The sequence below is a fragment of the Styela clava genome, chromosome 9 (assembly GCF_964204865.1).
Source record: "Styela clava chromosome 9, kaStyClav1.hap1.2, whole genome shotgun sequence".
NCBI lineage: Eukaryota > Metazoa > Chordata > Ascidiacea > Stolidobranchia > Styelidae > Styela > Styela clava.
The window spans coordinates 17,943,731-17,960,526 of record NC_135258.1 but is presented as its reverse complement, the minus strand read 5'-3'; the positions used below and the strand labels follow the sequence as shown (position 1 = coordinate 17,960,526).

Here is a 16,796-nt window from a genome sequence, read left to right as displayed (position 1 = left end):
ATATATATATAATACGGTAGTTAAATAGACATACCGTGCTAAAAAAGCGACAGTTATGTGGACGGAAAAATTGGGTAGACATTTACTTGTCCGCTTAAATATTCCACGTTCCATAATTAAAACGTTTCGCGATTTTTTGCTGAATACTCTTTTTCTCTGATAAAACAGTATCAAAAATGATACGTATGTCGTATGTTCTTTCAATATCTTTGAAATATTTGCATGTTTTCGCCAACTTTGAGGTGACAGTAGTTCTGCTGGTTTAGAATCAACGGGTATAATTCTCGTACATTGAGTGGACATTTTGTTTATGCAAAATCTTTTAATTTTTCGGTATATATATGACTTTACGATTTTTGGAGGGTGGGTTTGATAATTTTGATAGAATAAACAGGCAGAATATGAAGATCGTTCGTTCAGTGTTTTGCAATATAAGCTCAATAAACTGAAAAGGACCTCAATTCACAACTCCGTACTAAAGAGGCTTTGTGTCGCAATAGTAAAACTGTCGGGTTCGCCGAGAACTTTACCACGTTTGCCGTTTTGTTCGCAAGTAACCTGGACGCCGTGAGGGGTTTGGGATCTTCATGAGTGCGTGGTTGCAGCAATTTAGATAGAAAAGAAAGGTTGTGTTTGGAGAAGCGATCCAAGCCTTTAGTGTCAGGTGTTATCAATTACCCAGTGAGTTGAAGTCGAGTCATAATAACTTGAAACAAGGTTTTCAACGTCACCGAGGAATGCTGTTGGAAATCATCACTCATCGGATAAGGTGATTAATCTTAACGATTTTTAATATTAGGGTTACTATATTTTTGGTGTTGATATTTTTCACGTAATCCAGATTATCAAAATATAAACCAGGGCTACTCAACTGGCGGACCGCGGTCCGAATCCGGACCTTTCGAGTATTGGATTTGGACCGCACCTAACTATTTATTTTGGATCATTTGCCCCACTTTTTGAATTTCCTATTATAAAATGACTTTCATAGTTTTGAATATATACGAAAAGAACTATAACACCATAATAAACAATTTTAATTTGCTACTAATCATTAGTCGGTCGAGGAAGTGCCTGTTTAAGGATGCCGAAATATCATTTCTGGAAAGACCTTGCCCAAATAATTTTGAAGTTTTGTTTGCGGAATGCGGACCTTCGATAAAAATAGTTGAGTAGCCCTGATATAGACTACTGATATTGTTATGCTTTTACTGGTCGTAGTTCTGATCTGACCATCAAAATAATGCTACGACTGGGTTTGCGTTTGTAAGAGTGTGTAATTCAGAAGGATTTCTAAATCCAGATGACAATACAAACGAAGATAGCGAAAATTCAATATTTTCTCGAAACAGAAGGAGATACGAGAAGCGAGTGGTTGACGCCACTCAGTATAGGTTTGTATAGCTTGGTATAAAGAAAATTATCTAATACACCGCTTCATATTAGATTAGAATATTTATCTTCGGAAAACAGGTTTGAAGAATTGCATTGCTAGCAATTTTGTTTTGTGATTTGGCACATATCCCTGTGTTATTTTACCATCCTTATCTAGTTATTTACTGGGCTGTATTTTTTGTTCACATGTAGGTGACTCTCCAACGAGATGGCCTACGTTTCAGAACTTGGCAGACGGAAATGCGAGTAGTAATTCGGAGAAAGCTGTGCCAGGAGGTGACTAAAAGAGTTTGCTATGTTTGTTTTTTTATTAAATACGGTATCTCAAAGTGATACCAATGAATGGTAATAAACCAAATCATATTGTCACTTGTAGCCCATCACAAATAGCGCAGCTATCTACGAATAATTGTAGTGCACCGGTTGAGTAATATTGCAATTCCCATTTAAAACATTTTGTTTATTCGATCAATCAAGAGTACCGTAATTCTGAATTGGACCAAAACACTGTGATGATGTTTTGTGACTTATGCATGAATTTTGACCAAATTTTTAGATGAATCAACAGACTATACCGCACCATCTTCAGAATCACTTTCAATAGGCAAGTGATTTCAAAGAAAACCATATATACAAGAAAAGAAAAAGGCTGTAAATCAATTCCAAAAAAGCTTCTAAATAAACGCGAATCAGAAAAGAAACGACAAAAAGAAAAATACCGGCCTTGTATATTTTGCGAGAAGTTTATTTAAGAAGCTTTAAGAGACATTTCTGTATGATCCATAAAGATGAAACGGCAGTAAGCATAATTTTGTCTCTCCTCAACAACTTAATCTAGTGGGCATATTCACATTCGTATACACATACTTAGCATACATTTTTACTTTTTAATTATAAATTTAGAATCCCAAGCATGTTTTTGTATTCTGAGTTGGTGCAAATATTTTATATAAATTGAGCAAAGATTCTAAATTGATATTGGGGTTCAATAATTCCATGTTGATGACATTTGAGTTATAATTGGTTTATGTTTAGCATTTTAATTGACATGGCAAAACTTCGTTTCGCGTTTAGAGGCCTCACTAAATCGTCACAAAATTTAACATTTGGGATATATTGTGTGTAATGTTTCTCGATATTTTTTCAGAATTTCGTGTTTTAATTACATACCTTCTGAAATGGTCGGATGGTTGAAATTTTTTTTGAATGCTTCTTAAAAATATTATAGCCATTCCAAAATATCATTTTGCATTTACGAGACACACTTTCGTAGCTGAGTAGATGACAATTTGGGACATATTTTCTGTATTGTTTCTCGATATAGTTTCAAAATGTTGTCTTATAATATTTGTCACTCTCAAGTCATCGGATAGGACATTTGAGACAAATTTTGAGCAATTTTTCACAACATCAAAATATGATTAGCATTTCAAAATTTTTTATTTTAATCATATTTCACACACGTAAGTGAGACATTTCAGATATATTTTGTGTAAATACTCAATATGATTTCAGAATTTTGTTTCAATAGTTGTATGCCACACTTAGGCGGTCGGATATGTGGACATTTGAGATATACTTTCCGTAATGTATGTCGTTAGGGTTTCAGAGTTTTATTTTAATTTCTCTGTTTGCCATACTTAAATGGCCGGATAGGTGGACATTTGAGATATATATTTTGTGTGATGTTTCTCGTTATGATTTCAGAATTTTCATTTTCATTTTTTTGTATGCCACACTTAGGTGGTCGAATAGGTGGACATTTGAGATATACTTTGTGTAATGTTTCTCAATGTAATGTCATAGTTTTCATTTTGATTGTTTTATGCCACTCTCAAATGGTCGGATAGGTGGATATTTGAAATATACTTTGTTTAATGTTTCTCAATATGATTTCACTTTATCTATTTTACACTTAAAACTGAAAATCCCTTGTTGTTGCAAGATGAAGGGCATTTTAATAGCTTTGTAGAGTAACGCAGAACTATAGAACAATATTAGCTTATTGATAGCTTTTGTTACGATACAGACATTAAGATTTCAAGTCTTCAAAATGGTTATTTTGGTTATGATAGAATATAAATTTAGCTCATTTAGGACTGAGACGTAACAAACGTTTATGGCGATGGCTTAGATTATTTTAGATGCTAAGCATTTAACAACTTACAATTTGTTTCTTCTGCGCTAAAATTAGGCTGCTGTCTGATTGTGTACAACATACATGATGACCTCTTTTCTATCACTGTAATACTATATTCTCCTCCGCTGGAAAGGCAACACAAGAAGTTCTATACACTATAATTTATGTCTTGCCAAGCTCAGCGCTTTCAGTCCATCTGGGAAATCTGTTTGTTAAAATTGCTCACTAAATAATACTGATATTTGAAGATCGCTTCTCTTCGATTTTGACGCTATTCAATCTAATGTAATTATAGCTGGGATATTGTATTACACGTTGTCTCATTGAAACGCTTTCACTGCTATAAAATATATATTACCTTTTGTTAGAAAATTGTTCTGCATAAAACATAGTTTTAATCTACTGATAGAAATAAGCAATAACAGAATGTCTGAATATTCTCGCCATTTTTTCAATCAGAATTTGATTTTATATTTGGATTAAAACTCGACGAATTCTACTGAAACAAGTATTTCAAAAAATCCGTATAGTTGTTTTCCAAAAATGAAGATCTGGTGCGTAAAATGTAATGGTAACAAAATAAGTATGCATTCAGTTTTGTAATTGCAGAATTATCGTTAAGCGAAATTAATTATAATGTCGACCGTGAAATATCTATGCTGTTTCGCTATATTGGCGTTACACATCAAGTTATCATATGGGGATTGCAACATAATGGCAGAGTGTGAAAATGGCTTGCAATGGAAAAGATGGACGAATAGTTACGAACCAGGGAAGCCTGGAAAACAGGTGACTTTTTATAATGTTGATGTTGATCGTTTTTTTAGTTTTTCAATTTAATCCATAAATAAGAAGATGCAAACGAATTTGATATTGAAATACCTCACTTCGTAATATTTAAGTTCGCAATCGGCACGGCATATGAGGTAGTTGTTTATAGAATAGATGATGCTGTAATTCACAGATATTCAAAAGAAAATTAACGGTAAAATATATATTTTCAGGGTGCACCAGGACCACACGGTCCACCTGGTGCTAAGGGTGAACCAGGAGAAACGATTGAGGTCATTCCTGCACCTGAAAAGAACGAAACAACACCCGTAATGCACTTTCTGGGCCATACGGTAACTTGGAACACCGCAAAAACTTTCTGTCACGTTACAGAAAAGAAACTATGTAGAACAAACGAACTGTGTCCCAGCAACCGAGGTGGACGCCATATGATTCACGATGCTATTCCAGGAGATCACTGGGTCCCAGTGCTTGATGGATCAAACAAATGGATGCAAGCTGGAGATTCTAGAGGTAAGTTTGTTTTATAATCAAATTATTTTGTCAGAAATGTTGTTTCAAATATATATACTTGAAGATATTTGCTATTGAAATGCATTAAATTTTAGAAAAAAATTGAAAATAAAATAACTGCATGCGGTGAAGCTTACATTCGTCGTTCGCTCCGAATAGGGCCTTGTACAAGATACACGGCTTTAATGCCATATGGAAGGAACTACTACTATATTGTTGAAGGTTTCAAAATCGTTGAGAGGGAATTCATAATCGAAATATGCAACGTATTACTTAATATGGTGTAATATTTTGCATTTGCCACACGTGAAAAGTAACGTCAAGCAAAATTCATTATTTCGTCATAAATGAAACTATTACAGCAGTTGCTAGCAAGACTGATCATGCAAGTATATCTAGCAATAACTTTATTTCGAAAAATACGGTCAGCTAAGCGTTTCTATTATTCTTTGATACTCAGGGTTTACCTGTCACACACACACTGAAACAGTCGAAGGAATTATGGCGCCATGGGGAACCTCCAACAGTCCAGCTCCTTATAAGGGTTATGTGTATTGTTGTGGAGAGAAATATACAGGTTAATCGAAATATGCTTTTTTGTTTTTCACCTTAATTCGATAAAATAAAGCATGTAGTGTTAATTGTAATAAAAGTACTCTACAATTTCTAAGTAAAAACCAATCCCTTCCTAGCAACTGATGGAGAGTCAGAGAAATGATCCATCTGACTGTAAATCTTCTGAAACCCGATTCTGAAATCGACAAAACCCGAAGTTGAAGTTCGAACCATGATTTTATTCATAGTAACGCTGATCGTACATTTGAATCCATACATTTGCACCGGTATATCCGCGGGTTCAATCTACATGATTGTGCTAAAATCCACGGGTTATGGTAAGCAGGTGCAATTGTCATGGGTTTAAATTACGGGTTCAAATGTACGTCGATTCAAATGTAATGTAATCATAGTAACATTCTTTCATGTACTCCATTGTGTTTGTCTCGATTAGTTTCAGTTGAATTCAACTACTACTCACTCATAAGACGCGACGAATTCGTGCTTAGAATACGATATATATTTCACGACGTGAAATTAGAAGTTATTTACATTTTCCCTGTACGAAAATGTGCTTTACTTTTTTAGTCGCTTGTCCAATCATTTATAAGTAAGTTTTGTTTGGATTTAGTGCTCAAGTATGCTCATTTGAAAACTGCTTTTACCGTGATAGGAGAATTGGCAATTTTGAAAAATGGTCAATAAATTTTTTCAACATTTTCATTTGTGACCCAATCCTAATTATTTCAATGTCAAATTTCATGATTTTAATTACCGCCGCATTCATTAAAAAGGTCCACGATATCAATACATTGGGAAGGCAGCCACATATGATATGTCAAAACAGCATTGTGTAAATCAAGGCAGAAGATTGTGTCATGCAAGTGAAATTTGCAACAACAACGAACCCATATATGGTATCATAGCCCGTGATGCATGGGTTGCTGCGAATGATCGTCATAATGAATGGGTTCAAATTGGCAATGGTGAGTTGATAGATGTTTTGATAAAGCAATAACATTTATATAAATCAAAGCCTCCAATCTGTAGAGGTTCATTTAATTTTTCTGTAAATGGAGATAGAATGTTTGACAAAAATCTACAATAACAAAATGATGATAATATGTTCTAACTTCATATTCCAAAGTGCAGCTCAATTTTAATTTTTAGCAAATACATGTGCTTTGCATGGTGCCCTCCATTCGCCACCCGCTTGGGGAATCAGAACTGATGAAACATTATATGATTTTCTTGGTTTCGTACTCTGTTGTCAAAACTAAAACGAACCGAAGAGACCAAGAATGAAGAAGCCAACGCCAGAATGCTGACTATAAGATCAAAGAAAACAATATTTCTAATCATTCTATGTTGTTTTTACTATTTTTTTGTTCATAAATCTTGTTTTTAAACAAGTATTTTATTATGAAAAGCAGTTGAGGGTAACAAACAATTTGCAGGTATATAAACTTTTATCCTGAGTTTTGGTGTTTGTAAATTTAACCTTACGTGTCAAATAAATAAATGAACACATCAGTGTTCTCAATCGGGTCTTATTTTTATTATTTTGCGCCCCATCTAAACGGCGCCCATAGCATGAGCCATGTCTCCCACACTCTAGATACGCCACTATTCAAAAGACGCCAGGCGAGTTTAAGGAACACTGCAAATGCCGCTGCAAAATCGCTCTCAGGGAAACGTTTTTCGATTTTTTTTCTGAGCCACAGCCATCGGCACCCCGTGGCTACGCCTACGATACACAACTTGATTGTTTTCGGTCGATGACATACCACAACATTAGTACAGATTTTGAACTGTGCTGAATACGGCTCCGTCGCAGATTTGTTGCTAATCTCTACACGATAAGTGAAAATTAATTGATACTTATGGCCACAATTACGAAACCTGATCGCTAGAATTATAAAGATAAATTTTTATAGAAATTTTTTTTTTTTTTGGTAAATACTTTGTAATAGTTCGTACAGGCCGGTGGTCACTTTCTAGTTCATTAGTATTGAAGATGGACGATAGACGAAGATATTGACTTATGTAAATATAGCTGCCGAATTCTGGTGAAAATAATTCGGTTCTATTATCTTTGCACTAATGAACTACCACGGACAATTGTACCCATGCACAAGCATGGGTTTTTGCACCCATAGACCAATGAAATTTTACACCGACGAAAAACAGCTTTAAAAATAATTAAACGCGTTGCAATTTTGAGCCTTGCTGTGCAGTAATAATTAGGGAGTTACGTCATCGAACGCATCAAGCGAAGCATTTGCAACCTACGTATGTGAATTTCTCGGCCACGATTTTATATATATTTATGGTCGTGATGTCGTTTTGCTTAAAGTAAAGTTAGGAATAAAGAAAACACATGATACACAAATACGAATTAATCCACTTACGTATTTGTTGTTGTGATGGAGGTCGTTTATTGGCCGAGCATGCTTAAATACGGACCATGTTGGAATGCATGGAAAATGTTACCCCAGTAAATGCTATTTTGTATTATCCCAGTTTCCCTATATCTACCCTGTAAAGCGTTTCTTGTCCAAATAGACTGTAGATAAGGGAGAAAACAAACCGGATTTGTAATAATTCATTCCAGTATTGATCAAATCACATGTATACCATTAATAGAAGCACAATTAACCATTTTGAGTTTCCGTCATTATTCATTACATTTATACTGTTTGCGCAGGCAGAAGACAGAATCGAATCATATCTAATATTTTCAATTTCATTTCGAGTCCTTCATTGTGTCTTTCGCGCCATCGATTATCTTTCGATAATGCTCACTAGAATACAGTGCCCAGGCGTTTAATATGAAAATCATATGTGCTGGTTTCTGGAAAACCGGCACAAAAAGTTTGGCGGAGGCTTTGACAATACTTGGGTACAAAGTATATGACTATGATTATCAACTGTTCGAATTTACTGAGCTGTGGAATAAGTTATTTGACGGGACAACTACTGACGATGAAATTCGCGAAGAATTAAAGGATGTTGACGCTATCATTGATGGACCTGCAATTGCATTTTGGGAAGACATATCGAGTGCGGTTCCAGAAGCAAAGGTGAATTTGTTTCAAATAAAATTTAATGCGTGATGACCTCTATTTCGATACTTAGATACGCGCATATGGTCGTCTCCGACAAGAAGTGTAGTTTTAAATAAATTTAAATCGTGACATTTATAGGTAATCTTGACGACAAGAGATGAAGATAAATGGTACAATAGTTTACTCGGAATGGTGAATAAAACTCCAGCGATTTTGAGATATTCCTACCCTTTAATATTCTTGACACCAACAGGAAGAAAATTTCTTGGAACTGGTTTGCGAGTCTGTAAGTTAAAGATCTCATATTAATGTATATTTTTCAATAGTATTGCTGTATAATTAAACTAATTTCACAATATAGCATCTTTTAGCCAAATTGGGAATTACTTGCGAAATTTCTGTACTATTTTAAAATGATAAAGCTAGTCTATAGTTCGAATGAAATGTTCTGCTGGTACGATAAATTGCTTATACGTTTAGTTACTGGCGGCTGGCACGCGCACACACTCACATCTGCGCATTTTACAAAACATGATCGCTTTTGAAAATTAATTTAATAAATATATTAGTGGCTAACAATGACAGGAGAGCCACAATGTAATTAGACTCTTAGCCTCAGTGGCTATGAAGGGAATACATTGTCAGACATAGTTCATCGCCCCAGAGATTGAATAATATTCATCTTTAGAGGCATGCTGGTTTTCATTTAAAACGGAAACGTTCGACATCGTCACCTTCACAATATTTGTGAGGGAATCAACAATCAATTGTTTAATTCCTTACAAAGCGGAGTAGATGAATAGGAAATTGTCATCATTCTGTATAGAGTATACTATATCTAACTCTTTTCTAACAAAATGTAGGTCATTTCTTCGTCCGCCTGAAAATGATCTGTAGAAACCTGTAATATGTAGATCTATTTTGTGATGCTGGCATGCCTATTTGAAATCAAATGTTGGGTGAAACAATGGTTTTCATTTGTGATGAATGTATAGAATTTATGTATTAAACGTGGTAAAATGGGCAAAGTAGTCAATACTTCCTTAGCAGATGACTGAGAGCTCTTCATTGCATGTCTTTTCAATACTGGTATTTTATGAGGCTTACTATTTTTTATTATTGTTTGCCGTAGTTTTGTGATCGATTTCATTTCTATAACTCGAGTAGTGTTATAGGCAGTTATATATTTTACATCTAATAATTTATTTCATGTTTAATTATATTCATATTTATTCAGGGTTCTATTGCTTTGGTGGCGGCAGTCCTATGTTTATGACGAAAAATCCAGGTCTACTCAAGCGTAAATTTCGTCAACACAACTGTTACGTTACTTCTTCCGTTCCAAAGGAAAAGCTTCTAGTTCTCAATGTTGGAAGCGGGTGGGAACCATTGTGCAAATTCCTCGGAAAAGATATCCCAGATATTCCATATCCACACAAAAATAAGGACGCCTCACATCATACAACTGAAGGAGGTCCTCAGCACCCTAAAATCAAGCAATTAATGCTAGAGTTCATGCTTGTATTGGGTATATTTGTAATACTCGTTTCTTACATTTTTTACTTTCTATATATTTACATTTGCACATGAAAAAGTTAATTCAAGACTACCGGAAAAGCATGACCGCCCGCACGCACATAAAGAGAGCGGACGCAGGACTAGTTTACATAGTTGGAGTTAATGAAGTGTACTGGGCTCTTTCAGCATTACGACCAGGGCTGGGAAGTTGTATGGAATCACAGCGACTCCAGCTCCAGCCACAATGTACTCAAACTATGGCTCTAGCTCCAGAGCTTTATTTATCCGTTTGCGCAAGGCTTCGGTTCCGGCTCCATAGCCATTGTAGTTTTTAACCACTAGCATGGAAAATCAGTCCGAAATGCAATCCGCAGAAGCTGGACTCAAAAGTGTGATACAAGGGTTTTTCATTTTAAAATTAATATTAGAAAGAGCGATGCTCAAATATATGGACACGAAAATCAAAGAGAAGAAGTAGTCGTCTACCTTATATTTTACAGTACCGGTACCGCCAAAGAACTTCCGACATTCGCGTCGCACGAGAGAAGCTGGAGAACCCTTACAAATAATTTGTATTAATTTTCAAGAGGTCATCACACATAATTTTGAAGTGAAAAACGAATTACATAGAGCCCACAGAAAGTTTAGAAGTAATAGCCTTCTAACGAAAAATACAATCTTTAACCACTGAAAATTTCAAAGCAATTGATGCATTAAGTCAATTGACCCATAGGTCTACTTTGCGTCCAATAAGGATATTTTTTTCATTGGTATGAAGTATTAGAAAATGATTAGAATCTGGAGCTACTGAATGTTCTGTCATATCCAGCTCCATCTAATATGGCAAGCTTGGCTAGAGCTCGACCATATATCGGTTAACCGATACATCGGGTCGATATTACGTGTTTGCCGATATATCATATCGGCAGTAAACCGCCGATATATATCGGCAATATTCGGGCTAGCGCCGGGCTGCGTGCTTCAACGACTCTCGCCCTGCGTAACTGGTTTCCCAATATTTCTCTCGCTCCCATTTTGTGTTAAAAATATGTCTTTCATAATTCCCGGTGGCATATGATTATCCATTATCCATATGACCATTATGCATAGTCATAATTGAAAAGTTATTATCCGGAGTAACATTTAAAACAAGAATATCAGTCGGAGACCGAAGACTTATCGATCAAAATTAATTGCTCACTCTTACTCCATAGCGACACCACGTGTCACATCACTAATTAATTATTAACTCGCTAATTATACGACATAATTCATCCAAAATCAATAGGCTTCTGGTCCGAGATACGATGAATGCACATGCAAATTTGGAGGTAATATAACCATACCATAATATATAACCACCTCAATATAACAGACAGACAATCGAGAATATCGGTCAGAGACCGAAGACTTATCAATCAAAAGTTATCGCTCTTTCTCCATAGTGACACCTTGCGTCCCATCACATCACAGCAGAATGAAATTGTAGGGCCAGAAAAAGGGAGCAAGGGAACAAATTTTGAGAAATAGACACCAAAATAGGCTCTAAGCTTGATTTTAGATACACCTAGCATCGCAGTTTGTTATGTAATGAAATTAATAATTGTAATATTTAGCTGATAGAATTCCCGAGAAATAAATAACAAGCACGGCTTTCAGCAAGTAATTTGCAACTGATAGTGACTAATGAAGTTACTTGCTCACCTAGCATATGGCATCGTATGAATGGCTACTTATGGCTTGTTTTGTTTCACGTTTTTTTGAACATGTTCGTTTGACTTTTGTATGGATTAAGCAATGAATTAAATTTTGAAATACGCGCGTCAACTGATCATAATGTCGCATAATGTTGTAATCCTTCAGAAATGAAATATTTTGTTGGCTAGGAAGACAAATCACTGAAGTTTGATTCTTTTCAATAAAGAAATAAAAACGCTGCCATTCATTTTGTGACGTTTTGTGACTACTTTGAGCTTTCTTAATATACGGCTGATATCTAAAATACTGCAGTGTGTAATCCTAATACCCACACGTATACATAAGATACCGGTATAATTCAATTGTTACGAAATAAACGGACTCAAACTGTGATAATGATGTAACGATAGACGGTATCTAAAACTCAAAAGGTACCACATGAAGTTAAACTATTTCACTCAAGTTCGGCGGGCCATTTTAAATCGTTTTAATCGTTACGCGGGCCGTAATTGGCCCGCAGACTGCGGTTTGGAACCCCTCATCTACACTGCTAAATATGCCATAGTCGTTATTGGACACCTTTAGTGGACATAACGATCGTTTTGTTGTTCTTTGACACTTTTTGGACACCTAATGGAAATATTGAAAAACCGCTTTTCTCTTTGATCACTGGACCGATTGCTTTGAAATTTTTAGTGGTTAAAGATGAAAATTTTTCTCCAGAAGGCTATTACTTTTATTTATTTCAAATATTCTGTTCGCTCTGTGAGATTTGTTTTTGTTTGCTATTTGTTTCACTGCTTCGCTTGGTGTGAATATATTTGTAGACTGTGGTCTAAAGGCACGGTAAACCGTACCGGTACTGTACTGCTTCGCTTGGTGTGAATATATTTGTAGCCTGTGGTATCTGCTGTTATATTACCGTGATAAATCGAATAAGTTGGTTTTGCAAAGAAGAAGCGTCTGGCATTACAGGTAGGAGGGGGAATAGGCAAAAAGACTCATCTCCTCACCCTCATCGGATAGAAATACATCACTCGAACAATCCTTATAAGCGGAAGAAAAAGATGTGTTATGCGAAAAGAAAACAATGACAAAGTATCTCACAATCTTAGAAAAATCTCAAAAGGCATTGTATGAAGTGGCATATTTAATCGCCAAAGATAAAAAAAAAACACATACCATTGGAGAAACGGGGCTCCCGAAGGATGCGAACCAATATGGCGGACATCGGAATGTAATATGTGTACTAGGTTAGGGTTAGGCCATAATTTTAGGTATAAATACTACGGGAGGCTCTTGGCTAATCTTCGAACTGATAATAGGACTAAAATAAGGAAAATTGGAAAAAAATGATCGCCTAACCTGTTACCCATGTTACGTTCCGATGTCCGCCATCTTGGTTCGCATACTTCGGGAGCACCGGAGAAACACTAATCAAAACTATTGCAATGAGTTAAATTATGAATGTAGACAAGGTAACTAAGGAAATGAAAAAATACCAATATCTGTACATACCATTTGCCGACGTATCAGCGAAATGGGTTAAGATATTAGGTGCCAACTGATTAATAGAGTCAAAGGAGGAAAATACTACGTCTGGTTTAGCGCAGTTGATTGTGTTCGTTAGGTATATAAGTTACTCAAGTGCTTGGCGCTTTCTGGAACATGCACTGGTCAAGACATATTCTCAACAGTGGCGACGAGACTACAGAATGAAGGATTATCATGGAAGCGGTGTATTAGCATTTGTACTGATAGGGCTGGGACCATGGCGGGAAAACAAAGGTTTTTTAGCAAGAGTATTACAAATTGCGCCTCATATCAATTTTACGCATTGCATGCACTATAGGAAAAATCTGGCTAGCAAAACATTGGACACACCAGGGTCCGCAAATACGGGGTCGCGACCCAAGTTTGGGTCAATCGGCATAAGTGCAGAGATTGACGTAACAATAAACGTTTTAAATTTAGGTTGATATTAAATTTAAAAATAAAAGTGATGTTATTCAAGTAACGTATTTCTTACTTTTAGCCTACTGCGATTTTGTAGTTGTCAATTTTGAAAACCCGATCTCACATAAATGTAAAAATGCCTGTGAAAGCTTTTTTTGCAAAGGGTATTCAGATAGCAGTATTGCCCAAAAGGTTGCCAAAGTAGCTACCCTATAAATCGCAAAGACTCTTTTCAACCCATTATTGTTTGAAATTTCAATCAATTATAGATGTTATTAGGACATTGTCCGTCTTTTGCGTCACGTTTCTGTGGACCGGTAGTAACCTTTCCGTGGCCCGGCGGTTGCCGACCACTGATTTAGTCATTCAGACAGATTTTCATGGTTGTGAATATTACCTCGTTTTGTCAGTTTTCGCGTTTTATTTGTTAGATTTTAGTTGTGTTTTGGTAAATATAAGTCCTAGACTCGCAAAACCATTCTTGAAATAAGTACCAATAATTTTGCACTGGTAGAGTGTAAAGAGGAAGAATTCAAGAGACCAAAAGTCGGGGAAACATTCGTTACTTAGTTGTTCGCATTGTTATATCCTACTACGTAGACTTCAGGTTCTCAAAGTGCTCTGTACGGAGCCTCAGGAGACACTCAGGGCCTTCGCGAGCTATTTGTTTACTTGAAAACTGTTCTCGACCCGCTGCCCTATTTTCATCTACTTACCTATCCTCGACCCACTGCCCTACCTCCATCTACCTACCTATCCTCGACCTACTGCCCGACTTCCCTCAACTTTCCTATCCTTGACCCACCGCCCTATCTCCCTCAACCTTCCTATCCTCGACCCATTACCCTATCTTCCTGTCCTCGACCCACTGCCCTATCTCCCCAACTTTCCCACCCTCGAACCACCACTCTATCTCCCTCAACCTTTCTCCTCTCGACCGACTGCCATATCACCCTCAACATACCTATCCTCGACCCACTGCCTTATCTGCCACAACTTACCTATCTTTGACCTACGGCGCTAAACTATTTAGTACCTGACATAACGGCGCTTTATTCATACCCGATCGCCACACTGAACTTTACTATCTTCCGACCAACTTCCATCGGTTATACTGGTCGTGTATGCCAATGAGATGATTCAATCGTACGTCGACAAAACATGATTGACGGCATTCGTATATGTAGACTGGAATCTCAAATGGTAAACAATAACCATAGTTGGCAGTTTAAAAATGTGTTACTAATTGGGCTACTGATGGTTTCTTGTTGGGAAGGACAGTTTTCTAAATTTCAACAAGCCGTTTTATGCCCTTGATAATTGGCCATGTCGTGAGTTTTGAGTAAATAAAAAAAGCCTCTTTGTGCCCTTAATTATTGGCCATGACGTGAGTCTTGTGACAATATGATGCTGATCCGGAATAGGCAATAGTGCTCTGGTCCGTATAAAGTCGTTTTCTTCAACATTTTAAAGTAAAAGCGATGCCAAAGATTACGTTCGAACTGCGTCCGAAAAGATAAGCTCAATTTTGAGACTATACGCTGAATTAAAGAGCCGTTGGCAACGCTAGCTACGACAAAACACTTAATGGTTCAAAAATAGATTGGAAGGGATTACACTCACTGAGCGACTTAAATAAACTCACTGAGTGACTTTTCAGCCTTCTCAGTCACGTAAATAAAATTTGTATATAAATCTGAGTAGGATTAAAAAATGCATGATGTGACAGAACATTCGTTGAAAAAGACCAAGCGTGCAATTATTTGATTATTTCCTCATCGTTTTGTCTTGCATGGAAATACATGCGAAATCGAATGAGTTTCTGGAAAGGAACTCAGATATGTCGATATCGAATGGCCTGTTAAATTTTAAAAACGGTGACTCCAAATAGATGCCATCAGTAGCCTAATTAGTAGCACATTTTTAGGCCACTAATTATGGTTATTGATTACCAATTGGGATTCCAGCCTACATTTACGAATGCCGTCAATCATGTTTTGTCGACGTACGATTGAATCCTCTCATTGACATACTCGACCAGTATAACACATGGAAGTTGGTTGCGAGATGGTAAAGTTCATTTTGACAATCGAGGATAGGAAGGTTTGGGGGAAATAGGACAGTGGGTCGAGGATAGGAAGGTTGAGGGAGGTGGAGCAGTTGGCCGAGGCGAAGGAGACAGGGCAGTGGATCGAGAATAAGGAAGTGGGGGGAGATAGGGCAGTGGGTCGAGGATTTGAAATGGGATGACTGTATATTATGTATACCTTCACTGGCTCTAAAGTCTAAATCAGGTCGGCAAACTTTTGTCGTTCGCGGGCCAAAATTAAAAGTTGAAAGTCATTGGCGGGCCGCACGTATTTTTAGAAAGGTTGTTGTTAGGTTATAATATAATTTAGTTTCTCAAAACAAATTCTGTCACGTAAAGAATATAATCGTCAATTAAGCTGTTTTGCTAATATAATTCAGTGAAGCGTCGTGGGCCGGATCCGGCCCGCGGGTCGTAGTTTGCCGACCCCTGATCTAAACCCTTCAATGAAAGTTCCATCATTTTACTGTGTCGGCCGATATTTGGCCCATCACTGCATCTAGAAATCACTAATACATTCATGCATAGACCGAATTCGATATGAAGATATCAAATATAATTGGCTTCATAACTGCAAACTCTCCCTTAACAACGAAACATTGCTAGTAGACGGTTTAACAAGTATTTCCTGGTTGCCGTAGGCGTAGTATATTAGTCACCTCAAAGGCGAGCAACGATGAACACAGTTGAATTGATATGACAAGACAATTCAAATTCTCGGGTCGGCCATGGATTGAATATTTTACGCAACAGAAATCTCGTTATCCGCTGAAAAAGACGTTTTTTAAGAAGTGGTCTAATCGCGATGAGTGTTGCTCGGGAATTTTCTATTCTGAACCCCCTCTCTTTTTAGAAAACCATGGCTGCTGCGCCCTTAGTTATAGATAATGTTATATTTGAATCCCTGCCACATTTCGACACCACCGTCGTCAAATTTCATTAGTGACTGACGTTAATGCTTCTTCACAGGTACAAAATTAACCAAGTCAGTTTTTTAAGTGAACGAATAGCTCGCGGAGCCCTGAGGCTCCGTACGGAGCACTTATAGCAGTGGGGATCAACGCCCGACAAA

At 36.8% G+C, this 16,796-nt stretch overlaps 2 protein-coding genes across 2 annotated transcripts; both read left to right on the top strand.

Moving 5' to 3' along the window:
• Positions 1-4,148: 4,148 nt before the first annotated feature.
• LOC120339117 (uncharacterized) lies at positions 4,149-6,941 on the top strand. Its single transcript, XM_039407195.2, has 5 exons — positions 4,149-4,324; positions 4,540-4,840; positions 5,301-5,417; positions 6,190-6,381; positions 6,566-6,941. The coding sequence occupies exons 1-5, from the start codon at positions 4,172-4,174 to the stop codon at positions 6,673-6,675; spliced, it is 873 nt and encodes a 290-aa protein (XP_039263129.2). The 5' UTR covers positions 4,149-4,171; the 3' UTR covers positions 6,676-6,941.
• A 1,215-nt stretch (positions 6,942-8,156) lies between these two features.
• LOC120339125 (uncharacterized) lies at positions 8,157-10,842 on the top strand. The gene is made up of 3 exons (XM_039407202.2): positions 8,157-8,478; positions 8,602-8,749; positions 9,701-10,842. The coding sequence occupies exons 1-3, from the start codon at positions 8,227-8,229 to the stop codon at positions 10,051-10,053; spliced, it is 753 nt and encodes a 250-aa protein (XP_039263136.2). The 5' UTR covers positions 8,157-8,226; the 3' UTR covers positions 10,054-10,842.
• Positions 10,843-16,796: the final 5,954 nt, after the last annotated feature.